Below are 27,787 nucleotides of genomic sequence, written 5' to 3'. Positions count from 1 at the left end.
GGCTCCCCGCTCCCGCCGCCCAGCTCTGCGACGGGCGGCGGGCTGGAGGGCAGCTCGCCTCGGGGCGACCGGAGCCTCCGCCTTCACAGGGCGGGCCCGGCGGGAGCCCGCGGCCACCGGCGAGAGGCTGGGCCGCCCCCAGCTCCCTCCGGACCCTGCCGGGGCCTCCTGCTGCCGCTCCCACCCATTGGCTGCCGCGGGCCGCCGCGCTGAGGGCACGAAGGCCTCCGGGCTCGGGGCCCCGCCCCTGCCCGTCATGGGCTGGCGGGACGCCGATTGGCTGCGGCCGCCGCCTCGCTCCCTCCTCGGCCGGCGGTGGATGTCGCAGCCGCTTTTCACCGTTGTCGTTTGAAATTCGGCCCAAAATGGCGGCGGCGGCCGGCAGCGGGGCTGAGGCGGCAGCGGCCAGGCTGGAGGGGGCGGAGGAAGAGGAGGAGACGGCGGCCGCGGCGGAGGATGGGGAGGAAGACGGCAGCGGGGCTGGCAAGGCGGCGGGCGCGGCGGCGGCAGCCGGCGGGGAGGCCGGCGGCGGTGGAGAGAGCGAGGAGGAGGAGGAGGAGGAGGAGGAGGAGGACGTGTTCGAGGTGGAGAAGATCCTTGACGTGAAGACCGAGGGGGTGAGTGCGCGGCGTCGCCGCCTGTTAGCGCGGCGCCCCCGGTCGCTCTCCTGGGGCTGCGGCGGGGCCCCCCGGGCGGTGCGGCGGCGGCGGGTCCCTCAGGGAGGGACCCGGGCGGTGGCGGGGCTGGCGGGCAGCCTGGCCGCCCCCTGACTGGGGCTGGTGGCTGCCCTGGGGTCGGGTTTCGCCCTGCTCCCCGAGGAGGTGCACGGCAGCACGGGAGTCGAGAACGACTGTTAACCATGCGCTGGCAGCAGGGTGGGCCTGAGCGCGCTTGGTCGTCTCGTGCTCTTCCCTCGCTTTCTGTGCACGCAGGCTGCACAGGCAGGGACTGCTGTTCAGGCAGATTTTCCTGCACGATTCTTTCATACTTGGGCGAGAACCATGAAAAAATAGTAGTTCCGTTATAATTGTATTTTAAAACACGTTGTGCATAATTTTGCAAGGAAGGTTTTTGTGTCTTACAGCTTTGACTAAAGAGGCTAAATCTGGAGTATCTTTACTAAGTTTTTTTTTGTCTGCATTGTTAAACTGCTCTTATGGCTGAACAGTAGTGTTTTGATGTGAGTGCAGAAATGGGCAGGATTTAATATAATGGAGAACTTGGGGGTGGTTTCAAGGTATGTTTAGTGAGACATGTTTACTGGCTTATAAAATGCATGAAGACCTCTTAAAATAAGAGAGACTTCTTCCAATTAAAATAACTAGCTGTAGTGATCTTTGCTTTGTTTGGACAGAAATATCATACCTTCTCTTCTTTCTTTGAAAGCAGCCTAGACTGGTTGAAGTTATTCTAAAGTTTCCTAAACCTCAAATACAAAAAATAATTAACATAGCCTTTTTTTTTTTTTTAATTTGTGTCTGAAAATTGTTTATTTTAACTAATTTATGGGTTTTATTTTAGGCTTTGGTCAGGTACATGATGGTATAGAATTTTGTCTGTTTAATGTAAAACATCAGGGTTTTGAAACCATTACGTTGGAGAACCTTCAGATCAAGAATTTCTTAGATATTTGTGATGCTGTTGTGATTAGACTGTATCTTGGCTGAAATATCCTGATGGCTTAAGAATGTTATGCTTTTGAGGTAATACAGTATAGCTTTGCGTGTGTGAAGCATTAGTCAAAATAATAAGTCAGGCTTGAAAACAGGAGTCCTTTTTTTCTTTTTTCTCTTTTTTTTTTTTGTTTTGTTTTGTTTGTTTGTTTGTTTCCCCTGTATACTGGGGGGGTGTGTGTCATACCATTCCGCACACTTCTAAAGAGTACCAGAATACATCAAGTACCATCTCTTAAAAATGTCGTTGGCATGTGTTGGTAAAAAGGTGTGTTACACCCCCTCTTTCTATCATCATTCTCCTCCTCCAAGTAGCCCATTCTGCAGCAGGTTCTGAGCTGTATGCACTTGAGGTTTTTGGGCTGGGCCAGTGCAATTAGCTTTGCTGGATGTGTGTGCCTTATCCAGTGTGTGTTGGTTGTAGCTTTGCAGCATGGGCTGCAGTTGCATCAGGTCACCTTTCCGTTGCTCTTCAATGGGGGCCATGCTCCTGTGCTTCAGAAATACAGGGCAAGACAGATAATCGCACCCAGTCCTAACTTCCGAAATGGCTGGAAAAAGCTGTGTGTTAAATTCGGTGGAGTATATTTTATGTAGTCTGCTTTAGACTAGTGGTTCCCAGCTTGCAGATTCCCAAGTCTGATATAAAGCCCAAGCAGATACAACAAGTCGGCCACTGTCCAGCACAGCATAAGGGCAGTTGCTGTGTTCCTGTGTCACAGTTGCAGAAGCGGGAGAGCTGGAGAGCACCACACAGAGAAGCTCTTTTCATTCACAGTCCTGATGTTGCTGGAGCTGGTAGTAGTGGTAGGTAGTGTGAGAGGCAGCACTCCTGGGATGGGGCTGAGGAGTTAGACCTGCTGATAAATGAAGCATTAACATGTCCTACTTAAGAGAACAAGCAATAAAAGTTTGGAAATGTTTCCTCTCAGTATATCTAGAACGCCTTTCATACTGCACTACAATTATACTAAAACAACAGGCTCCAGTGCAAATCGTGATGTTCCCCAGTGGAAATGGGTAATGTTAACTCTGCTCTTTAATGACATGGTGATACCCCTTTTCATAGGAGTTGGTTCTAGCCCATCACCAGTTCTCACAGAAGCTACAGCAGTATAAAAATGCTTGGAAGTGTTCTATTATTTGTGAGTGATGCAGAGGAAAGCAATAACAATGCTGAGTAAAATAATGTTGACAGGTGAGTGTAAGGCTGTGTATGTATCTTTAGTACGATGATCAATCTCCTGTCTTCACTTAAGCTGTGTTTTTGTATCGCTCTCTATGTACTGGATGAAGGGTCATTCAACAGCCAAATAGTCTTATATTTGCATTAGACTCTTCTTTTATCCAGCTTTCTCAATTAATTAAAAAAGGACTTCTAACTCATTTTGTACCTGAGTTGCAAGGGTGTAACAGTAACTGAAGTCCTGCATCTGAAATGGCATAACCCTGTACCACCAGACAGGTGAGAGGCCAGCTGGCTAGGAAGCAGATTTACAGGAAAGGAGCTGGGAGTCCCCGCAGAGAAGTAAGTTGAACGTGAGTCGGCAGTTCTTGGCAGCAGAGAAGGCCAACATCATCCAAGACTGTAGCCAGCAGATCAAGGGAGATGCTTCTTCCTCTCTTTTCAGCACTGTTGAGATGCATCTGGAGTACTGTGTCAAGTTCTGAGCTCCCCAGGACGGAAGAGACATGGACATACTGGAGTGGAGGGTTATGAAAACAGTTTAGGGAGCTGGAGCACAGGAGGCTGAGAGAGCTGGGTTTGCTCTGCCGTAAGAAGAGAAGAATCAGGGGTGATAATAGTGGTACCTATATCTACTTAATGGGAGGAGGTAGAGAGGACACAGTCAGATCCTTCTTAGAGGTACACAGTGAAGGGATGAGAGAGGCAGCGGACACAAACTGGAACACAGGGAAATCTGAATAGATACACTTGACTGGGCAGATTTCTGAGCAGCCTGATCTAGTTGGTCCTGCTTTGAGCAGGGCATTTTACTTGTTAGTTCTGGAGATCCCTTATAACCTAAGTTATTCTGTTACTGTAATAAGAAAGTTACTAGTCATTTATTTCACGAGTAACCCCATTAGAAGAAAGAAGGAGAGACAGGTGAACATGATTTTGAAAACTAATTCCTAAATCAAGAGTGTATGGTTAAGCTAAATCATAGGAGGAGAAGTATTACACTAATGTATCTGAATATAGGCTATTTATTTATGTGTCTGTGAAGCGAAATACAGAAGATTGTAAGTAGAGTTGATTGCTAAAGTTTAATGGCATATATATACACTTGGTCAAAGGTTAATGGTGCTCAGGCAAAAAAGTAAATTTATGGACATAAATACATTTAATAGTAAGTGTCAAATGGCAGTTCTTTTGAAGCTTTCCTTCTCCAGGCTTGGTTAGCAGTGTGGGATCTTTCGGAGCATTATCAATCTATTTTTGAAACAAACAGGTACTATTATTTTGCCTCTCTAAAGGTGCTTTCCTTAGTACATTTGCTAATACTTTTTTTTTTATTGTGGGTTTGTTTTTTGGGGGTTTGGTTTGTGGGTTTTTTTTGTTTGTTTTTTTTTTTTAGAAAATAAGTTCAGGAATCGCTGTGTTACCTCGTATTCATTATTAGCTTTTTTATATGGACAATGGATTTTCTTAAGTTTGGTGCTAACTTTTGTCACACTTGTGTTTAAAGAGACTGCAGGTTTAATCAATAAAGGTGAACGCATTGATTTCATAGGACATGTCTCTGCTCTTCAGTTAAGCTTGGTGCAGGAGGCCCTGAGTTGCCACTTGTCTGGCTCTTATCAGCAACATGCTGGGTCCAAGCTAATAAGCCTTGCCTCTCAGCAAGAAAAGGAGTCCATCTTGAGAAACATAAGGATTCAGACAATTTATTTAGGAGAAAGTCAAGAGATAATTTGGTGGAAAGCTTTCTTTTTTTTAGTGGTAAAAAACTTTCTAATTTAGTGAAAAAACAAGATAGAAACCAAAAGGTGCAATTTCATCCTATGGTGAAGTTAAATGCTGTTGAAACAATTGGTCTAGGGCTTTCATATGTAATCTTTTACCAAAATCTTTGTAACTAACTCCACTGAGATGCACACGCTCAGATTTTGTCTAGGTTTAACCTGATGTCATTGGTGGTTGGTTTTTTTCCTAATTGTTGGTATTTCAGTTTATCAAAAGTGGCATTGATTACAAATCTAACATAAGTTATAAATTCCAATATAAAACTAGGTGAATGGTGTTAATGCATTATAAATCTCAAGGGTTTATATCAACTTCTTCAGCAAAGAAAAGCAACTCAAGCTTGAAATTTTTATAGAAGAAATATTAAAACTTTAAAAAAATAGTTTCGTAACTGTCAGAAAATCCATTTCAGTAAAATGACTGGGAATTTGATTTGTACATTGTGGCTGTGGTTCTGAACAAATTTTAGATATTACAAATATTTTGGATGAAACCACTCCCAACTACTGAAACATTTTACAACCTACTTAGTTCAGTATGTGATGCAGATGGAAATAATTCTGAGAATTCTTACGTCAACATTGGGTTGAACTCCCATTATATGCATTTCTATATACACAAAATGATATATCCACCGAGATTCCCAAGAATTGAGTAGGTGATGCAATACTATGCTGTATTGTATTAAATGTTGGGGTTTTTTTCTTACAGGGTAAAATTCTCTACAAAGTACGGTGGAAAGGATATACCTCTGATGATGATACCTGGGAACCAGAGGTTCATTTGGAAGACTGCAAAGAAGTGCTGCTTGAATTCAGAAAAAAAATTGTGGACAATAAGCCTAAACCTGTTAAAAAAGACATACAGGTGTGTTTCACCTTCCAGTACCTTACACTGAAGACGTATTCCCTATCTAGGGTCTGCTAAGGGGGGGAGGGAGAAGGGAAGACATTTGGGATATGGAATTAAGAAGAATTAAAGAATCTCTTAGGTCTAAAAGTGTTTTGTTTCATGTGAAACTGAGTATTGTTGCTGCTCTCTGGTTAGGGATTTTTTTGTTAATTAACAAGTTTGCTTATAGACTCTAAATCCATCTAAACTGTATTTCAGTTTTTAATGGGACTGTATAAATGATGTATGGTCATTTTAGTTTGTTTTTGACAACATAAACAACCCCTTCCCCCTACTCACATGCATATTGTGTTGCCCGTGAAGCTGGGCGCTGCTCAATTCACTTGCCTGCTTTGTGTAGCAGATTGATTAATTTTGGCATGTTAACCATTAAATTTGGTAAGATAGGAATACAGAAGAATTAATTGCAAGACAGCAGCGTATAGCTTTTTCTTTTCTTTTTTTAACTGCTCAGTCAGTTTGAAAATGAAGCGTAAGAATCTTTTTTTGAAAACTGGTACTCTACTTCTAGGAAACCTATAGGTAAATTTGACAAAATCAGGTTAATTGTTTTTGATGTAAAACAGTTCCGATTTAGTTCTGTTCTGGAATCTGGTTGTTGGATGTCTGGTTGGTTTACTTGTTTATGTATTGATTCTCATCCAAGCAGTTAGTAATGTAAGTTAGGTAAGCGAGGTAGAATTGTATTTACAAATTTTACAATTTGGCAACGAGGAATGATGTTTGCAGTGATAAAAGATTAAAGTGTTTAAAAACATACTTTTCCCAAGCACCACCACTACCATTTTTGTATAGTTTACACCAAATGATACAGTTTAAGGGGGAAAGAAATATTTTCTTTTTTTTCCCTACCTTTTAGAAACTATCTCTAAATGATGATGTATTTGAAGCAGAATCTGACAGTGACTGGCAAAGTGAAACAAAAGATGATGTTTCACCAAAGAAGAAGAAAAAGAAGTCAAAAGATGGAGAGGATAGAAGTCCAGATGATCTGAAGAAGAAAAAGTCTAAGTCTGCAAAACTCAAAGAAAAACCCAGAACAGAATGTGAAAATTCCTCCGATACTTTGGTTTCAGATTCAAAACCAAAAAAAAGGACTTCAGAAACCAAGGAGGATTCAAAGGACCCAAAGAAGCAAAGGAAAGACGATACTAAAGAAATCAAGAAAAAGAAGGGAGAAGTTAAAGATTTAAAAATAAAATCTAAAGAAGATTCTAAAGAAAATAAAAAGTCACGGAAGGAGAAGCATGGAGATGTTCAGTTTGACTCAGAATCAAGTACTCTAGACGATGTATTTTCTCAAGGAACTGATCATGAAAATTCAGACTTAAATTCTGAAAATAAAGACGAGAAGCAAAAGGTAATTAGTGGAGAAGAGAGATTGGAACAAGAAATTGCTGAAAAAGATTCCATTGCTGATAGGCATCTTGATGGATCAGCAAGTAATGAAGATGATAGTATTGATGTTAAGGTTAAAAGAAAGAAGAAAAAAATTCAGAAAGCTGAAGATCATAAAGAGGAAGGTAGAAAAATGGAAATTCAAGATATCTATTTAGAGAAGAAGAGCATGCACAAAAAGCAAAAAGGTCAAGAAAAAGTAAAAATGGTACCGGGAGAGTTGGAGAAGGTGTCACCTGCTCCTTCACCAGTGCAGAAGGGTTTGAAATTGAGCGCTGATGAAAGAGGGCACAAGTCTACTGATTCAACTGGGGAGGTAAGCAATGTTAAGGCATTGGGGTGGGGGCTGGGGATTAAATCAAACGTCTTTGAGGTACACATATCTCAAAAGGATACTGTTCATGATGGCAAAGAGAAAAATAAATTGGAAAGTTGATGAGCTGGATGAAGCTAAAGAAAGGCCCACTGCACAATGTATAGGAGAGACTGAAACGTTTCTGGATTCTGAACACTATAAAGGAGGGAACACTTTAGGAGAGAAGGGTGTCTTTAGCTGTGAAAGTATGAATTTCTCCTGTTTATGTGTAATTACTTGGAATGAAGTTTACTGTTCCTCCAAAGCATGCTATCATTTTTAGCTTTGTTCCCCCCACCTTCAACAGTTGCCTCAGTTTGACTTTTTTCTACTTGTGTAGTAAGACATTCAGTCTTGAGCAACTATCCATCCAACACTGCACAATGAAGTGCTCTTTTGAGCTAAAACACACACTTGATCTCTCTCAAAAGCCAGCCACTCCTTTATACCTTACATGTGTTAGCACCTACTTGAGAATTGGAATGCTGAAATCGCTTCTAAACCCAAGTCTCCCAGGTAATTGTGCAGCTGGCTTGTCTTGTTAGAATTCCGGGGGTGCTTATAGAAAATGCTTAGTTTCATGACATGGTTTCATATTAATTACAAATGCTGTACCTGTTCTAAGAAATGAGCTAAGCAAATACTGGAATATTTATTTTTCCTTATTTAATACAGTAGTGTTTTAAGAAAAGCAGGATAGTAAAGGTGAAAGAAAATAATGGGAAAAAACCCCAGTATTTCTGGAATGTTTCTGAGAATATAATTTCTTTCAGCTGCTTCAGACTGTTCTAATACAGTTTGCAGTTCATAAAACTTCAGCTGCTCAGAGAAACCCCTTTCTGATTTGTAACAGGATTGCAGCCAAAACACCTTGATACTTAACTGGATTATATCCCACTTCTTCTGAGGCCATAATGTGTGGCAACAAGTTTCTTCTGTAGGTTCAGCTGTGGTCCTCTGCTTAAGATTGTTGTATGTATGGAGTAGGCCACCTTAAACATAAGTTGATTTTGGGGTAGAGAATTACGTGGCATAATCTCAGAGTAGAGCTACACAAAATAGTGTTTTTGCAGGAGCTTAGTGGTGAGAGCTCTTGTAAACAAGGTTAAGCAATTACTATGAGGCATAGCCCAGTGTCAAAAAGTTATTTAATTAACTGAAACAGTATGGCCCTTTATTACTCAAGTATTTTCTCATAGTTTGAGGCTATAGCATTCATAAGAGAGAGACATCAGTGATGATAATCAGATAAATCTTTGGAATTCTGTTTTATTTACCAGTAGTATAAAAATCCTGTCACCCCAAACATGAAGAAATCAACAGCAGATGAAAGTTGGTTTGCTTATGGCTCTTCAGCCAGTGCTCTCAGTAAGTTGTATGACTTTCTCATAGTCGTGCTCCGTGGAAGGTCATGCTCCAAGGTACCAAGGAAGCAAGGAAGGCATTCTGCTCTTTGCTTTTTTTAGTCTAGGAGGCTTAAACAATGTTTTCTGTAACTGGTTAGTTATTCTCCAGAGCAGCTGTGGACTCATTATATGGGTGGGTTTGGTGGAGAGTTCTGGAGGTTTTTTGGCTTCACTAAATTGTTGGCCCAAGCAGATTATTATTTTCAAATAAAATCATTGTGTATGTTTCAGCTACCTGTCTTTCCTTATGTAGCTCTGATTACAGAACACTGTCATGTCAACTTAAAATACAGTATTCTCTCTTTGGAGTCAGTTTGCATGCCAAACCATTCTCTCTTTCCATTCGATTTACCTCCAAAAATAAATGTGCAGCCTATGTTGTGCATCTGATCAGTACTGGAAATCTGGAATAGAATTCAGGACTACTGATTTTGACAGCCCCTCTGTGTAGCAAATACCTGGTAATCCCTTTAGTAAGTTACAGGTCTCCTTCTAAATACTGGGCATCTGCCAGGATTAACAGCTCACTGTGCTACTAGTTAATCATGTCAGTGATCAAAAGCTGAGGTTTTGTGGGGGGGAGGGAGGGTGTGAGAAAGAACGATTAAATGTCTCAGCTCTGTTAACACATTATGATACACCAAATTCATCTATTTTAATTGAAGTTTTTCCTATGTCAAAGAAATGGTAGCATTTAATGTAAATTCAGTCTGTAGTTCTTGTGGGGACTTCTTTGGGGCAGTTCAGAAAGCCAGTGCTATTCCACGTACCAGGTTAGTGTCAGGGGCTGATACAAAGCCATGCCAAGGAGCCTTGTCCCACCTACTCTGCAGTTTGGAATTTGCTGGCTGAATGGAGAGAGAGGATTACAGGAGGAGAAAGGCAACCTTTGGTGGAGGCAGTTGAATGCTATTTTGGCAAATTTGATTATATATCTGCATCTACCATAAATTTCTTCTGTGATACTGGATATTGCTAAGCTCAATCTTCTGTGTGGATATGGTGGGCTTGGGTGGATTTTTCCAAGTGTCTGTTTTTCACAAATGATTGTTGCCATAACGTTCTGTATATGTAAACTGGAAAACTTGGAACCTTCTGTATACGTTCTGTACAAATGTCAAGTTTTCTCAATTAAGGTTCAAGTCAGTGCTATCATAACTGCTTTGAATATAGTGCTACAAAGGTGTTAAATACTTTGAAATAATTACATTCTATTCAGGTTCAGTATTTGGAACAAATGAAAAGTTCATAACTTTTAATTTCCTTCAAAGTGCTGGTTTTGGCATATCTGCACCTCATGCCATAAAGCACCTTGTATGGCTGGGATGCAGTAAAAATCTGAATTGAAGTTGTTTTATTTTGGAAGTAACACCTTTTCTCTTATGGAAGAAGCCTTCACAGACTTAACTCCTGACTCACCTGTTCAATTCTTTTCTTAGGAATGTCCACAAGTCTGTTTAATGTACAGGTTTCAGTAGTACTAATTTTAAATATATTTTATTGTTGGAGTGGTGAAAGGAGTTTATTTTCCATTTTTTCTCTACCACTTTAATTTGATCTTTGTTCTCAATATCAGGAGAAAGAAGTAAAGAAAACTGAAACAAAAGAAAAATCTCAAAAAAGAGAGTCTGAAAAAGAAGAAAAGAGCAGAAAAGAACAAAAGGGCCTAAAAAGTAAGTGCTAACTGCTTAAAAGAGAGAAGGGAAAGACCCTTCAGGACATTCTTCTCTTATTTCTACAAGAGCAGATACTGCATAGTTTTGTAAGACATACCAGAAACAAGAATTTCTGATTGTATTTTAGGAAGCAAAAGTCTGCTGTTTAATGACTTTGTTAATATATGCCTCATGAGAATGCTGTATGTACTTTCATGTATGAAGCATGGAAGTGTATAGAAATCTCTAACATTTTTGTAGACAAGTCAAGATTTTGCCCTTTTTCATTTAATATTGTCAACTGTGCTTCTGTGGCATGTAACAGTAATCTTTTTTTAAAGGAATTCATCCAACTATTGGCTATTTCCAGAATTGTTCTGATGATACTGTGAATACACACTTTCTATGTTTAGAAAAACTAGTAGAGGTTCCCATCAGACAAACTTCTTGCCTCTTGCTTTAGCCACAATGACGAGTTATATTATACAACCCTTAAAATATCACCAGAACTGGATGATTTGATACATGAAGAAAAATGTCTAGGTTGTATTTCTATTCTTAATAGTATAATGGAGTATTAATGTTACCACTCTTGATCTCAGTAAAATTCTGCATGATTTTATTCAGGATAAATTCCCTCACTACTATGATGAGGATGAACTGAAGAAAACTAGGTAACTCCACCGTTGATAATTATGGATGGATATAGGAGGAGCTATGATGCTTCAAATAGCTGTTTCTAGAGAAACATCTTTCACTGAAAGTAGCATAGATGCTTGCAATGCTTAAGAAAGAAGTAACAAACAATGATTAATTATTTTTCCTTATACAGCATGTGTCCTTCGTCTTGTTCATCACAGATACTGAACCGTATTTTCAAAGTAGTAATTTACGCATAATTCTAAACTACATTTCTTAAAAAGAAGATGGTACCGTGTTGAAAGCAGTCAGATCTCAGACTTGCCAGGGTAGCTGGAGGTGAACTAGCTCTCCCCGATTTTTGGCTTATGTTGTTAAGCATGCTCCTATGCTTCAGCAATGATTAACTTCCTGAAAGAGAACAGACCTTTTCTAAATGGACTCTGGTCACTCACTTAAACTTTGTTATGTAATAGTCTTTAGTGGCTCAAGTAGTCACTCTTGGTAACTGTCTTAATATTCTAGGCTTTAAGGACATCAAAAGTGCATTTGACTTGTTTAATGTAGCTTCAGAAGAAAAAAGTGAATATTCTGAGAATAACTGCAAAAGAGAAGAATCTTCGCTAGAATATAAATTCATAGAAGAATTAAAACCAAAAGACAGCAAGGTGTACAAGGAAAGGAGGAGCATAAGAGATGAAACAGACACATGGACTTACATTGCTGCAGAAGGTGATCGAGAAGTAGTGGATGTGTGTCAAATGGAGAACTCTGGTGAGCAGTAGAAACAAATGCAGGGGAAAATTGAGCACTGGCAGTTAATATTTTCTCCATTCCTGCTTGCATCTTTTAGTGCTCCAATTCTTGTCTCCCCAGGAGGCTGAAATGATGTTTTCTTTTGAGACTCACTGATAACTTTTCAGTGTGTTTCCAGTGTGTTTCTGCTATTACAGTGATGGAGTGTTCACCATCTCTTATCATTTCAGCCTAATTTATTACAACAAATAAACAGTTTGTTTCAAGTAAAAGCATCTTATGTCCGTTTGTAACGTAGCCTTCATTGTTTGGAACCATTCCACGCTGACTTCCAGAGTCTGTTTGAATGAAAAGTAGTAGTATGTTAAGCTGCTGATCATTGAAGCAATGGCAAGCAATGAATGGTTTGGAAATTTATAAGTTACTTATTACTTATTTTACTTTTTTTCTTCCATAAAATCAAATACATGATAGATGGCAAGCAACAAGTCTTGAGTTTGGGTATGGACATGCAGTTAGAATGGCTGACGCTAGAAGACTTTCAGAAGCATCTTGATGGAGAAGATGAGAATCATGTGTCAACAGAACCGATATCAAGTAGTGAGTAGTTGCTGGGAGGAAGGGATGTTTCTTAGCTGACGTTTCAAAGTGAAATATCCTATAACTGCATTGAATTTATTTTCTAGCTCTCCTGAGGGATGCTGTTAAAAGTGGAGATTATATGACAGTAAAGATGGCACTTTCTTCCAACGAGGAATATAATCTGGATCAAGAGGTAATTTTTCTGCAATAGAAGTATTGGAGGGGGGTGGAAGGGAAGAGTACAAATTTGGATTGTTTGAAAAGTTTTCCCCTCTTGCTAGTAGCAGATTTCTGTCTCACCCTGGGAAAAAAGCACAAGGTGAGAAAAGGGAGCGCAGAATTTGAGGCTTCAATATTTGTTACCATTTCTTCCAAAGAAAAAATGAAGTTTGTTAGAAGTAAAGTTTGATAGAAGCATCCCAGTAGCTGGATTTGCAGCAGATTTGCCCAGTGGATTTAACTGAATATGAAATTTAGAACTTTACATGGTATAAGGAATGATGATACCCATCAGATCAAGTGGATAAACTATGTAAAACTTCTATACGTTAAAAAAAAAATTGAATATTCTGTTTGACAGACTGGGACCACTTCACTCCATGAATAATTAGTTTTCTTCCAGTTCTTCATCAGCTGTGTTCTTACTAGTTTTTCTTTCAAGGATCTGTTTTCCTCTTAAATAGTACTGTAGTTCCATTTTTGAGCATTAAAACCTCTGATACCAGTATTTTCACTGGTGATCTTGTGTAGTTGTACTATATAGCATTTTGAGAACTATACATCATGTCAAGACTTCTGTAGCATGGTAGAAAAGGTGCCAAATGAACTAATGAGGCAAGCATGTGTTCTTTGAATTGTAGTGTCTGGTAGAAAATGCAAGAGTGAGTGAGGAGACTGGCCACTCGCAGAAGTCTTCATACTTACACTCTGATAAAATCCAAAAGCAGCATTGTGGTAGCAGCTGACTTGAGCCATTGTGGTTTTCCTCCAGTGGCTGCTGATTTCTTTTTCCACTGTCTTGCTGTCTTTTCTCCACCCTCAAATACCTTGCTGCCTTTCTTCCTGGCTCATTCTGTTTTTCCTCCTCCTTGTTCTGGTCCTTGGAATATTACGAGTTTCGCGGATTACGGAGCTCAAAGTGTGAGGCCTGTGGACAAGACAAGTGGGAGGTGATAGTTTGTTGGTATCTGGCAGCCATGTTATGTGTGAATTCTTCTGCCAGGGAGGGGAATCTGTGAAACCTGCTGATGCACTTGCAATTTTTGTCTTGCGGCTTTGATTTATTGTAAAGTATTTGATTTGATTTTTTTTTTTTTAAATGGCAATGATTCTTGTTGCAGGACTCGAGTGGAATGACCCTAGTAATGCTTGCTGCTGCTGGTGGGCACGATGACCTTCTCCGGGTCCTAATCAGGAAGGGAGCTAAAGTTAACGGTAGACAGAAAAATGGAACAACTGCATTGATACAGGCAGCTGAAAAGGTTGGCTTGGTTATTGTCATATTTGTGGTTCTTGGCTCTTTTACTTAGGTTTGAAAGTGGTACACAACTTCTTCCCCTTGGACAATGCCTAAAAAGTAGTTAGCAGGATATAGCAGGGTGACGGTAACTGCATAATTTCAGCAGCTGTGGTTACTGTAGTGTAAATAAATTCTGATCACAAACTCTACCCTGAGTAGAGAATATCAAAGAGCTACCTAGAGGGAAAGTGGAGGCAAAGGATATTTCTGAATTTGTCTGTCATGAGGGCTGAAGTTCTTGGGTTAGAATTGCTTGTTATGATCTCAGGATCCAAACTTGGGAGACTTCGAGAGCAAATCTCTGATTAAGCAGGGTTTACTATTTGAGAGTTGGGAGATGGAAACGGTGGCAAGCTCTTCTCAAACTAAGACTGACTAGACTAGTAAGTTAGAGGATGTTTCATAGGTGCGCTCTTTTGTTCAAGTTGGTTCATGTGTTTTCCCATGTACAGTAGATACAAGGCCAAAAGGGAGCTTGATTCCAGTTTGGTGATTAATGCAAACATACTGTTTTCTTCCTGTGGTGTTCACTATTGCAAGATTAGGAAAAAGTAAGAATTGTAAATACTCATGGCTATCTACTTGCCTGAGTCTGAATTGCTCTTTATTAGCCATGGGAGAGAACAATGTTAATTGTGTCATGCCTCAGGCTTTGGATTTTACTGACGGATTTTAAATAAATGTCACTTTATGTTCTGAAACAAAACCAGAATATTTTCTACTTACTTGTCTTGTGGTTTTGGTTTTTTTCAGAATTTTTTAACAACAGTAGCTATTCTTCTGGAAGCTGGGGCATATGTGAACATGCAGCAGAGCAGTGGTGAAACTGCTTTAATGAAGGTAAATTCAATGTTTGTCCTGACACGGTTTAATAATAAATATTTTTGGCAAACTAATAAAACTTGAAAGCCTGTTTGTAGAGTTGATTTAGGGAACGTGTACTGTATTTGAAATAAAAATACTGCTCTTAGTAATTCTAGGCAGTGTTTTAATCTTTTTTTTTTTTTTAATGTACTGTTATATCTAAACAATAAATGCAGATGCCATCAGCATACAGTGCTAAATGTGGCTCGGCATCCTCTTCCATTGTTTGGCTCAAAGAAATGCAGATGTGTTAAAAATGTTAAAACTGAGATAATCTGGTTGTCAGCAGGAAGAGAAAAATTCCAGAAAGGAGAATCTTTCACTTGAGTGTTGCTGTGATAGACTTTTTTCGTTTCATTGCAGGCCAGAAATAAAATAACCAGTTTGCAGTCTCCTTCCCAATGCCTGTTCTGCACCTTTACTCCCTCCCATTGCAAAGGATATATTTTTTTTTTTTTTATTTTGTTTTAGTAGGAAAATTCTAAGACCCTTAAAACAGTTTGTCCTCCTCTTAATATTTTTTTTGTTTTGTTTATATCAGATAATTTCACCAAAGTTCCCCTTGCTGTATTTATATGTAGGCTGTTTAAGGTGATTTGTTTGCAGAAGAGATTATAAAATCTTTTCAGTCCAAGACAATGTAGTGTTGTTTCTCTTCTATGCTCTGCAAGGCTTAACAAGTGTGCGGAATTCACATTTTCTGTAAAGAAAATGATAACACACTTGTGGTTTCCTCAGCACTTGAGTCCAAAATCTCTTCATAATTTGGCTACCTTCATGAACCTCAGTTTTGACCTTCATTGTTTTTAAAGGTTTTTAGTTTTTGATGCACAGCTGTACATACTTTCTAATTGGCAGCCTGCAGTGACTTACTCCAGATATTTGTTTTGCTGTGACCCAAAGAATAGGGTCTTCATTTCCAGTAACTTACTGGAAAAAGTTTAGCCATGTGTGGATAAACATATAAATGTGTTTATCAAGTCACAGTTATTTAACCTTAGGAGTTCGATCATACTTTTTAAAAGGGGGGGGGGAAGTCTTGGTACTTAATTCCTTTCTCTGAGGTTGTGTGTGATTTTTGTGGTTTTTTTGTTGGGGGGGGCAGGTGGGTTTATTTATGAAAGAATATGGATTGAAAGCACAGGTGAAAGTTCAGAGCTGAGACAAATTTCAGAAGTTAACTTCCGAAAGGCCTCATGAAGATAGACATTTTATCTCTTGCGCCTTTCCCTAATTCGTCTGAGTGAAGTGTTTGAAAACAAGCGGCCAAGAGCATGTGTTTGCATTCTTCAAAGTAAAGCTTTCTTTAGACTTTACTTTTGTCAAGTCTTCAGTTGACATGCCCTGAAATTCTTGCTGTAAGTGACATTGAACAGGCTTGGACACTTAGGTAGTTGATAACAGTGACTGTCTAACATAGCTAAATAACAATTTTGGGCAAATTCTGTTAATTTACTGCACATCTGAAGTACCATTTGAACTGAGATTCCTAGAAACAGATACTTGGAAGTGTTAGTTTAGTCATTCTGAACACTTCTGCAGAAACCCATTTATTCAGGTAAACAATTGCGAGAAAGTTTACAGTTACTGAACTCCAGCAGATCAGATGTTTTCACAGAACTTTTGGGGTTTGTTTTATGTATTTATTTATTTTTTTCTAATTAAGTCCATTTGGTAACCCTGACTTGCTGCTTCTGTGGGATCAGGTGTGTAGTGTGCCTGGGTAAAGATAAAATATTTATGGAGTGTGATCCTGAGTTTCGAGTTGTGTTAGGTATTTGCTCTGCGAATGCTAAACTTGTTTTCTGAATTGTAACTAATTTTGGATTTTAATTCATTTCTGCAGTTCTGCTTACTCCAATGTTATGCTGTGTTCTAATGGGGGATTTGTCATTGTTGTCCATCCTTCTATCTTCTGACTTTCTGCACAGGCTTGTAAAAGAGGGAATTCCGATATAGTGCGGCTTATGATTGAAAGCGGAGCAGACTGTAACATTTTGTCAAAGCATCAGAACAGTGCGCTGCATTTTGCTAAACAATGTAATAACGTACTGGTGTATGAGCAGCTCAAGAGTCATTTGGAAACGTGAGTAAACTGTACTTTGAAGTTTGTTCTGGTAAAGTTTGCAATACTGGGCACGTCATAATTTTGGTTTAAGTCAAGGGGAAGAGGGGGAGATTTCGGGAAAGAAAATGGATCTGGTTTGGGCAGAAGGGTAACTAATAAATCATGTGAAATGAAAATTATGTGAGCTAACAGAATTAGTAGACACTTGCTTAAACAGTGAGTAAAAAGATGGAAAGGAGGAAAAGGGAATTACTAGAAGTGAAAGATTCCTTAAACTAGAAATACAGCCATCGGGAAAACTAAAAAGTGTATAAGCACTGGACAGTTGAATGTAAACAGTTGTTATGGTATGCCAAATAAAATACCTTGCTAAAAAGCATTAAAAAAATAAGAAACAACACCAAACAAAAACACCATGAAAAGTCAGTGCAGATAGGGTGTTGGGCCCTTAAAGGTCAGCTGTGAGCTGAGAGTGCCAGGGGTAAAGCTTTCATGCCAGTAAGTGATGGAAATAAAAATCTTCATCGCACAACAGAATGACTGAAGAGCAGCGCAGCGTATGTGGTATGTGAAGTGCTCATGTCATATGGTCATGTGAAATATACTGAGCTGATGAATATGGATGCTAAATGGAGACAGGGTAAACATAAAGAGAAGGAACAAGCTCTTTAAATATCAGTTTGGAGGAATACTGATAGCTAACATATCAGGGCAGAAAATCATAACCAGCAATCTCTAAACTTGGAGAAGACTCAAGGAGAGTCTCCAAGGTTCTGCAGCAGGTGAGATTTTGCCAGGAGTCCATAGTTAGTGCTGGAAGAACACTGACTCAGTGCAAGATCCTTTTATTGGTTTATGATGATTTTATCCTATGATTTATGTATATAATATAAGACAATTTATCAAGTATTTTGTAGTCAAAGCTCATTCTCTTCTATTTTAGTGTTTAGAAAGCCCTGGCTGTTTTCTGTCTGTGATCTCTTGTGTTTCGCATCAGCTAACATCCTAAATCTATCTTGACAGAAACTGCCTTGTAATGGTCACTGATAAATGCTGTAGTACTACCAATATTCTTATTCTATTTTAAATAGTTATTAGTGCTCTTTCGTTTAGAACATTATTAAATACTAAATTTAAGTATACTAAGTCTACAAAGTAAGTATAAGATCTATAAGCAAACACTCCAATATGATCGTTGCAGCGGTGGTCACAATGGAGGTTAGGGAGCCTTTCTGTAAGGCAGAGAAATTTGTGGAGCATTTGCAAAGTGAAATGTCAGGTAAAAAATGTTTTAGTGCAAACTAGTAAAATACAAATAAATACATTTCCAGGGCAAGGTTGTATTTGCCTATGAATTCTAAAGTAACTCAGTTAGGAAGTTACAGAATCACAGCAACACAGAATGGTTGAGGTTCGAAGGGACCTCTGGAGGTCATCTTGTCCAACCCCCCTGCTCAAGCAGGGCCACCACAGCTGGTTGCCAAGGACCCTGTCCAGACAGTTTTTAAATATCTCCTCAGATGGAGACCTCATAACCTCCCTGGACAACCTGTGCCAGTGCTCTGTCATCCTCACAGTTAAGAAAGTGTTTCCTGATGTTCGGAGGGAACCTCCCGTGTTTCAGTTTGTGCCCATAGTCCCTTGTCTGGTCACTGGGCACCACTGAGAAGAGCTTGGCTCCATCCTCTTTGCACCCTCACTTCAGGTATTTATATGTACATATATATATATATATATATACACACACATTGATAAGATCCCCCTGAGCCTTCTCTTCTCCAGGCTGAACAGTCCCAGCTCTCTCAGCCTTTGCTCATAGGAGAGATGCTCCAGTCCCTTCATTGTCTTCCTGGCCCTTTGGTGGACTCTCTGCAGTATGTCCATGTCTGTCTTGTAGTGAGGAGCCTGGAACTGGACATAGTACTCCAGGTCCCCTCCCTTGACCTACTGGCAGTACTTTGCCTAATGCGGCTCAGGATACCATTGGCCACCTTTGCAGCAAGGGCACATTGTTGGCCTGTGTTCAGCCTGGTGTCTGCCAGGTCTTTTTCTGCCAAGCTGCTTTCCAGCTGGGTGACTGCCAGCATGTCCTGGTGCCTGGGGTTGTTCCTCCCCAGGTGCAGGACTTTGCACTTCTCTTTTTTGAACTTCATGAGGTTCCTGTGGGCCCATTTCTCCAGCCTGTCCAGGTCCCTCTGGATGGCAGCATGACCCTCTGGTGTATCAGTCACTCCTCCCAGTTTCGTATCATCTGCAAACTTGCAGAGGGTACGCTCTGTCCCATCATCCAGACTATGAATGAAGATGTTAAACAGGACCAGACCCAGTATTGACCCTGGGGGTGCACCAGTAGTGACTGGCTTCCAATTAGACTTTGTGCTACTGATTTTTGCGGAACTAATGTGTTCTGATCTAGTTTCATACTGGGAGGGAAGGTATTGTGATGCCAGTATTTTTAATGCACTGTAAAGCTTGTCTGAGGTATTGTAGATCACTGCATCTAGCTTCTGTCCTGAGCAGATAGAAGCTATAAGGAATGTTTTCTTATAGTAGGCTAAATGAAAAAAGAAGTGCTAAAAGCATAAAAACTAATATAATTTTTCAAACATAGAAAACTTGTTAAAGTGAGTAGGGGCAGTTGAAGTGGATAAATGGAGTATGCTGATCCTTCCCCAGGGAAGGAAATCATGACTGATGAGTTAAGGTTTTGAAGGCAACAGCAAAGCATGCAGGTGAAATATCTGCTGTTCAGTATATTGAAACTTGGTCACTCATTCACTACTTGATGCCTTTTCCAGTTTGTTTCCTATTTAAAACCTGCCACCTTCAGTTTTGGCTAATCTGAATAATGAGTTTTGGAAGATCTTGAACATGTAATTTTGCCAGTGAAATGGCAGTTGAAATTAAATATTGATAAACGCAAAGAGATGTCCAGGGGTATTGCTGTAGTAATGTGAATTATACAGGGAGTAACACAGCTCTTGCCAATTGAGGAAGCTTCTAGATTCATTACCTGAAAATACCAGTTCAGTGCTTCCTGTCAGTCAAAAAGGAAGATAATATAGTAGTAGTGGAGCTGAAAAGAAAATGTAAATCCATGGTGTCCGAATGCTTTAAATAGCACATGCCATTCCAGTTACATTGCTTCAAAAACAGATGAAGCAAAAAGGAAAAGTAAAGATGATCAGAGATACGGAGTAGCTTCTGTGAGGATAGACCGAGGGAGGTGATACACGTCACCTTGGGATAGGTTAAAAGGTCAAAATTTAAAATAAAATCAGAAAACAACAATAACAAATAAACCAAAGCCACGAGGCAGGTTCTACAGGCCATCCTGTTAAATGATTTAGTGATAGGTTTGAAATGGAGGAATATTTTTGCACAGAAAAACTGAATTATGGATCTCGTTGCAGAATGTTGTGGTCACAAATGCATGGGATTTTAGAAGGGATTAAGTAGATCTAAGGAGAGGTGCGATTAGGCTGCAGTCTCTAGTTTTGGATGCCTCTAAATCAGATTGCTGGAAGCTAGGACAGCATACCAAAAAAAGACAACTTTTTAATTTCCCATATTTAATACGGCTTTGTCTAGCATCTGGAAACAAGGCTAGATGCGCTTCTGGGCTTGCTTTGGTATGGCAACTCTTGTGGTTTCTTTCCGATCAAACACTTAAAAGTTAGATTCTGCAGATGGTAACCTCAGCTAGCCTGGAGGGGAAGTGTGCTCTGAATAATAGCTTAAAAAGCTAGAAAGTTGAGAGAGTCAGGACCTTTGCCTTGCAAAAGTGTTTAAAACCCATTTGTGTCAAAACAGCTTTCTGAAGAGGATTATTTAGTAACCTGCTTGTAAAAGTGCCAAATACTGCTGGTTAATCTGGTCTCTCTTTTGAAGGCTAGGCTGCTCGCTTAAATTAACACGCCCCAACCCAAAAACCAAACAAAAAAACCCAGTTTGGCTATTTAATGGTAGTGTTGCTGCTTTTTCACTGCACTTTAGTAGAGTTGGTTGGGAACTGCATTTTTCCAATAGTATTGCCAGTAAAATTATACAGTGACTTATTTATTTTTACATCGTACTTGCAGTCGGGTTGATAAATTAGCCACGCTGGGGAAGTGGTTGTCTGTTTCTGTTTAGCCACTAGGTACATACTGATGTTTTGGGGACATCTTTCTTCATAAAGAGCCTTCAAAAATGCATGGCTAGTTGGAATTTTTTTAATATGCTGCAGTGCATTTGTCTCGGCTTTTTATTTTTGTGGACCCGATAGATGAATTTCACAAACAGATCGCTGATAAAATGTTTTATTAACAAAGTACTGGGACTTGGGGTTCACCTATGCATAAATGCTAGTGATGAAGGCATTCACTCCTGAAAATCAGGAATCTAAAAGGGTAATCTGGAAACCTTTTTTGCATCAGCTCTCATTAAGTCTGTCTGGTAAAGTAATTTTCCTGTGTGAAGTACAGGTCTTGCTTGTTTGGTCTTTTAGGCTCTCGAGAGTAGCAGAAGATACCATCAGGGATTATTTTGAAGCTCGTCTTGCTTTGCTGGAGCCAGTCTTTCCAATTGCATGTCATCGTCTCTGTGAAGGGCCAGACTTTTCTACGGATTTTAACTATAAACCCCCACAAAATGTGCCAGAAGGTAGGGGGTTTGTTGTGGTGGTGGGTTTTTGTTTGGTTTAAAAAAAAAAAACAAACAGTGCATTAAGAAACTGCCTCGTAAGTATGTCTTAAAGTATCTGTGCTATGCGAAATTATTTTTGCATGACATTGTATTGCAGTACATTACATTACAGATGCTCTGGTAATGGAGTATAGGGAGAGGAGCAGTGTTTTGATGCATTGTGGGTGGGGTTTGTATCTGTTTTTTTAAAGAGGTTTTTTTTATTGACACATACACACCTGCTTTCTTCTGTTCATGGGTTACCTTAGCTTTGTGAGGGTTCCATAAGCTAAGTGACAGGTATTATGGGAAAGGAGTGGTTTACCTTAGAATTAATAATTTTGAAAAATCTTAATCTAAGAGCATACTTAGAAAATCTCACAGTGGATCATCTTGTTCTGTAGACGGTACCTAACGCACTGGAGTCTTGGAGTACAGTCACAGCACTATCATGATACAAATGCAATCTAGAAATACTGTAAAAATTAAGCTAGCATCAATCAACTCTGTTTTGCCCACAGACCCTTTGAAAAAGCTGGGAATCAAATTCCCAAGATAGTTGGGAACGTTTCTTCATTCTTTCAGGAATCCAGATACTAATCTCTGATGCTTGGCTTAGCTAAGTCATTCTTATTCACCTGTTGAGCGTATCAGGGAAATACCTACTGATACTGATTTTTCTCGAAATAATACATTAATGTGACTGAAGTACTACTTAAGTTTGAAAGTGGTCGTGTCTGCCTGGTTTTCTGGTTGTTAAGAGTCTTTGACTTCTTGATTATAGGTATCCTTTACAGAATTAAGAAACCTTATATAAGTTTTTATGTATTAAAATGAGGCATTTGTGGATATTGAAGATCGTTGCTTACTGGATTTCAGTGCAGTTCATAAAGATCTATAATTGACTGGGCTCGGTTGTCCTTGCCAAGAGAACAGACAACCCAGACCACATTAAATTCATAACTCTCTTTAGGTTAACTTAAAACCACAGAGGTGAACCGTACCAAGGATTGCTGTAGCCATTTTGCTTTCCTTTCTAATAGCCACGTAAAATTATTTCTGCTGCCAAAAGACCTTAACTTAGTGACCAAGTCAGTTGTTCTGTGCTGGGATCCACTGGCTTGGGAGATTGGATTTCTGCATGTTCCTTCGATACTCCATTGGTGTTTAATATCTACTATATAATACTTATATTTGTACCTGTCTTCAAATGTTCAGTGTCTGCAACTGTTCTAAATAATGGATCTCACTTCAAATTCATGTGACTGAATTGCCTTCCCTTTCAGGATCTGGAATTCTTCTCTTTGTTTTCCATGCAAATTTCTTTGGTAAAGAAGTCATTGCTCGGCTCTGTGGACCATGCAGTGTACAAGCTGTGGTTTTAAACGACAAATTCCAGCTCCCTGTATTTTTGGTAAATCTTTTCATAGAACTGATTGACTGTAAAACTGCGTTATAAAGTCTTTATGGAGCAGTCTGGGAAATCTTAGTGCCTTAATTTGGATTTTGAGTATTGTGATGAAGCACTTTTTTATCACGATAGGGTTTTTTTAAAATGAAACTTAACTCTTCTTTGTATATGGAGAGAACTACAAACCTTGCATGTACTAGACTCCATAAAAATTTATGCCTTGAAAGGCAGGGACATAGTGCTGGACAGCCTGCTTCTGAGTGGCCCTGCTTGAGCACCAGATGGTGCCTGGTTGGACCAGATGACCTCCAGAGGTCCCTTCCAACCTCAACCTTTCTGTGATTCTGTGACCAGAACTGAGGGTTTGAGCAGGCAGATGAGAACTCTGAATTTAAAGCTGTTTCACTTCCCAAATTCACCTAGCCTCTCAAATTTTTGACCCAACTAAATTCTTAAACCAGGGCAAAGTAGTTGTATTTAACCTACCTCATATTTCTAATGATTAATTTCTAATTTTTGATTTTTTTTTTAATCTATTAAATGCATCACTATGCATGCTTTTTCAAGTCCTCATTTTCTCTGTGGTTGCACCAAAGGTTCTTTGCAGTATATACAACTTTCTTTCAAAAAATGCGTAGTTAAAACGTTGTGTTCTATTAGTCCACTCACGTGGCGCTTTCAGCCATATCCTGCCATTAACTTTGTCCATTTTCTTTTTCCTTTTAGGATAGTCACTTTATTTATTCCTTCAGCCCTACTGCAGGCCTTAACAAGCTTTTTATACGGTTGGCAGAAGCTCCTACTGCCAAGGTACAAAATGCTCTCAAAATGAAACATGTATGTTAATTTGTTGTACAATAACTCTTCCATAGTCTAAATGCTTCTAGCTGTATGTTGCAAATGTAAAACGAAGGACTTCCCACTGTCTCCTCATCCCAGTTCCCACCAGTTACAGCTCCATCCTGTGACACTGCTGGAACTTAGGAACATTGCCAAGGGTGTTAGTTCTGTTGTAATTAAATGTTTTTATGCTGCAGTCAGAATAATTCATGCACCAGGATAAAGTAATGTTACAGCTAAACATTTTCCCCGTCTATATCGTGAATTTAATGACTAACAGATGCATGGAGTGTCAGTTATTTTTTGCATACAGGTATTTCTGCTTGTGTGTTTAGGAGAACTTGGAAGTATTTACTAGGAGTCTGCTTTTAAATAGTCTGTGTAGTCTGTTGTATTTTCCAGGTGGTTTGGGGAGTAGTCCCACTACATGTTGCAAGATGAGTAACAGATCCTGTTCTGGTAGCATTTATTTTATCCTTGGAAGATGCACCAGTACGTTTTCTAGATCTTCAGATGAAAAACTTACACTCTTAAGTGTTTTATTGTACTCTTTTTTCTTTTTGTTTTAAGGGGAAAAAATTGAACTCGTATTCCAATGGAAGTGTATGTGTATGTCTAGTTCAGGTTTGGGGCTAACTTGTTTAAACATCACGCAATGCAGTAGTGTTCTCCTTGAGTCCTTTCTCAGCCATTCATACTTCAGCAGGGCTGCTGTAAACTGGTTTTACTAAACACAGATCGTAAATTCCTTTTTTTTTTTTTTTCTTTCTCCGTAACGCAATTTATGCTTTTTCTCATGCCTTTCTTATATGAGAAGAGTTTAACACAGTAGTTACACATGACCAATCTTTATACGAAACCTTTGTTTGCTTTTACAGGTGAAGCTGCTGATAGGCGCATACCGAGTGCAGTTGCAGTGACCTCACAGCTGCGAGCATGTTGAGCGGACTGACACTTTTTTGGATGTACTTCTGATGTCCTCTGTTTAGAGACTGACAAAGCAGTTTGGAACGTTTTGGCACCACACTCTTAAGACTAAGTTCCCATCTCACTGTCGCTCGTTGGCAGTCACATAGGAAAGTGTGTGTTGGAGAGCAGCTGAATACGCTGCACTGGTGGGACAGGGTTGTCAGCTTTTTTTACTTTGTACAGATGTAGATGTAAGTATTTGTGCCAATACATATAATTCTGTTTTTCTTTAACTTGTGGAGTCCAGACTGCGTATTTCAGCTTTTCCACAATGTGGAATGGTGCATATAAGAACTATTTAAGGTAACCACGTGAAACGTCTTTTTTAATAATCTTTTCCATTTGTAAACTAAAATTTTTTACTTACTCTAACGTTTCTATGTAAAATGCAGAACTGTCATATTCTTGGAGCTGTGGGCAGAAATCACATGTTGAGGTCACTGCATTAGATTTAACTTTGAATTGCTGAGGCCTGTGTTCTGGTTTAAAACTTTCCCCACTACCGTCTCCTGATGAGAAAGCTTAGAGTGCTTCCCTTAAAACAAGCACAGTTAGGTCTGCAGGTATGAACAAAGACATCTGAATAGGCTCAATTCACAGAGGATCGCAATCAGATTCCCAGTTGTTAATCAGTGTTTAAAACTGCTTTTGTATTAGAGAAGCAACTGATGATAGTTTTACAGACATCTGAACTTTAGAGTTCTCAGTCAAGTTGCATATGGGAAAACAAATACAAGCTGAAACCAGAAAACTTGTAACCACCTTAAATGTGCAGGCAAGGCTTTTTGTAGACAAGAAGATTCATAGAGGATTTCAGATGTTCTCAGCCTGACAGATGAGAACATGTATTGTCCTTCAATTCAGAAATTCAGTTCCTCAGTGCAAAGAAAGAGCTGCTTTTTTTTTTTTTACTTAAAATGGGTCATTTTATCAGATGACAGCAGTTCTGTAACAGTCCAAATCCAAATGTAATACTTCTGCATGAAGTATAGAATATTTTTCTTTGTAAATGAACCATCTTGAAACATTTAAAAAAAAAAAAAAGGAAAAAAGGGGGGGACAAAAAAAACCCAAACCTGATTGTGCCTTTGCTGTTCTGGTTGCCACGTGTAGTTTACATGCCACTATGTGCCTATATTGTTAGCAAAACTAGCGTGGATAAACTCTTAATGTATTTGAGTGCTCACCATCAAAATGGTGCAGATGTATTAAGTAAGTATCCTTTTAAGAACTGTGACTTTTTAATATAAAGTTCGATTAACCAGTTTTTAATGTTTGGTTCTTGAAAGTTTAAAACTTTCATATTTAAGAGATGCCAAATGAGTAAGTAACAAAGCACACTATTTCAATTTTGTGGAATGTCACATTAAGCTATATAAAACTAGAACAGCAACATGACATGCAAACACTCATTTCTGTTTTGATTTAGACTAGTTGCTTATCTTTTTGCAAACAGTATTGATGAGCTTTTAACAAGTCTGGGTTTTGAGCAGACTTGGTACCTCCACCTCTCTGAAATATGTTAGATACCTCATTTTGCAAAGTGTGAACGCCTGAAATGCATGAAAAGCACTGGCTGAGGATCAGGTATGTCACCACCAGCACTGGGGACTTTGTGTAGCTATAGTTCTTCTTAGTCACTGTGCGTAACCCTGGATGATGAGTAAGGAAGGGGGACGTTTCTTCCATTATGTTGGAGTGACAGTTTTCATGTACACAGCTACCCCTTCCCCAGTTACTCCTGCATTGTACACGTAGTGGTAGAGTGTGTGTGTGACAAGCTCTGTACAGCACGTCGGTGGTAAATGTTTGAGCTGTTCAAGGTGGGGACAAAAGGGTTTTGAACAAATGTCCAATAATATAGATACTATTTAGGAACTGTTGTACAGTCTAACCCAAAAATGTCTAGTAATGCTCCAAGAGTTGACATAGCAAGTAGTTTGTCAAAGGCTGTTGATTTTGGGGGTTTGTTTTGTTTGGGGTTTTGTGTTTGGTTTTTTGTTTTGGTTTTTTTTTCCTTGAGATGTGGGAGAGAGGGAGGAGTTTTACAGGACATAGGAATAAAATTTGGGTTCATGATGCTTTTACTGAGGGATGGATTTTGCAGCCATCTTTCTTTTAGATGGCGATATAAATTCAGAATCCCTACTGAAGATGCATAAAAGTCATATGAAAAGATGTTTGAAGCTGTTTTTTGTCTGATTTTATTATGGTTTTTATTCAGTTGCTAAGAAAAAGGTTTTGGTGGACAAAAGATAAAGACAAAGTAGCTACAATAAAAAACAATTCTTTAGGCACTGCAGAGAAACACCTTTGAAGTACTCGCTCAGTTTCTTCTTGCTGCTGTCAGCAAGGCTAAGCAAAGCAGGTGCAGTTACTATAAACTGCAATGGCAATCAATTGTTCTGAAGGCTTGGATTCATTATCTTTCACTGCTACATCATCAGTACTTGCTTCTTCCACAGATACTGAGGGTTGGTGGGTAACACAGCTGACTTTATCACGGGTCCTTTGTGCTTTCTGCACCCATTTTTCAAAAATGAGATGTCTTTTGATCAGTCTGGAATGGAAGACTAGCTGCCATCTTAGTCAGCTAGGACTGCTCAGAGTGCCTGAGGGCCATCCTAAAATGTTCTGCCTGTCTGTACCTGCTATAATTCTGTTATCACCATTTGCCTTCCCATACAGTACTGGAAAACAGCCAGTGTAAAATCTTTTTCCTTCAGGTCAGTCTTTCAGAGCAGTGGCAGGCTGATAGCATGGGAGCTGAGACAGCATTGCTATAGGAATGTATCACGCAGGGTCTTTTAGTTTTGCTGGAGTCGCCCTCTGTAACATGGAGGTTTACAGAGTCTTACCTTTTAAGAGAAGGATAAAGGCCACATTTTTCTAAGCTAGTGGTGCAGCATGGTTAAAATTCCTCAGCTTTTCTGTGTCCCACATTAAATGGGGAAAATATTTTTCAGATGCTGAACCTGTCTTAAAATGTTTGAGTGAAAGGCAAAGACAAGGGTTAAGAAAAAAAATACTAAAAGCAGACAAAAGACAGCATGGAATACAGATTTGAGCAGGATTAAGGTTAAAAAAATAAGGTTAAAAAAGGG

General features: G+C 39.5%; 1 protein-coding gene across 2 annotated transcripts; it reads left to right on the top strand.

Moving 5' to 3' along the window:
- The first annotated feature begins 326 nt into the window (after positions 1-326).
- Positions 327-26,992, top strand: MPHOSPH8 (M-phase phosphoprotein 8). Of its 2 annotated transcripts, XM_076328148.1 has the most exons (14): positions 327-617; positions 5,356-5,511; positions 6,416-7,270; positions 10,292-10,388; positions 11,535-11,783; positions 12,240-12,365; positions 12,452-12,540; positions 13,688-13,828; positions 14,620-14,706; positions 16,662-16,816; positions 21,288-21,442; positions 22,750-22,877; positions 23,601-23,684; positions 24,593-26,992. In XM_076328148.1, the coding sequence occupies exons 1-14, from the start codon at positions 366-368 to the stop codon at positions 24,632-24,634; spliced, it is 2,616 nt and encodes an 871-aa protein (XP_076184263.1). In that variant the 5' UTR covers positions 327-365; the 3' UTR covers positions 24,635-26,992. The 2 variants fall into 2 exon arrangements, with proteins under 2 accessions (XP_076184263.1, XP_076184264.1); XM_076328149.1 differs by lacking the exon at positions 11,535-11,783 and having other exon boundaries at positions 329-617.
- The last annotated feature ends 795 nt before the right edge of the window (positions 26,993-27,787 follow it).

The sequence above is a fragment of the Aptenodytes patagonicus genome, chromosome 1 (genome assembly GCF_965638725.1).
Source record: "Aptenodytes patagonicus chromosome 1, bAptPat1.pri.cur, whole genome shotgun sequence".
In the NCBI taxonomy this organism is placed as follows: Eukaryota; Metazoa; Chordata; class Aves; order Sphenisciformes; family Spheniscidae; genus Aptenodytes; species Aptenodytes patagonicus.
The sequence above is the reverse complement of the archived record's forward strand: the minus strand, read 5'-3'. Positions and strand labels throughout refer to the sequence as shown.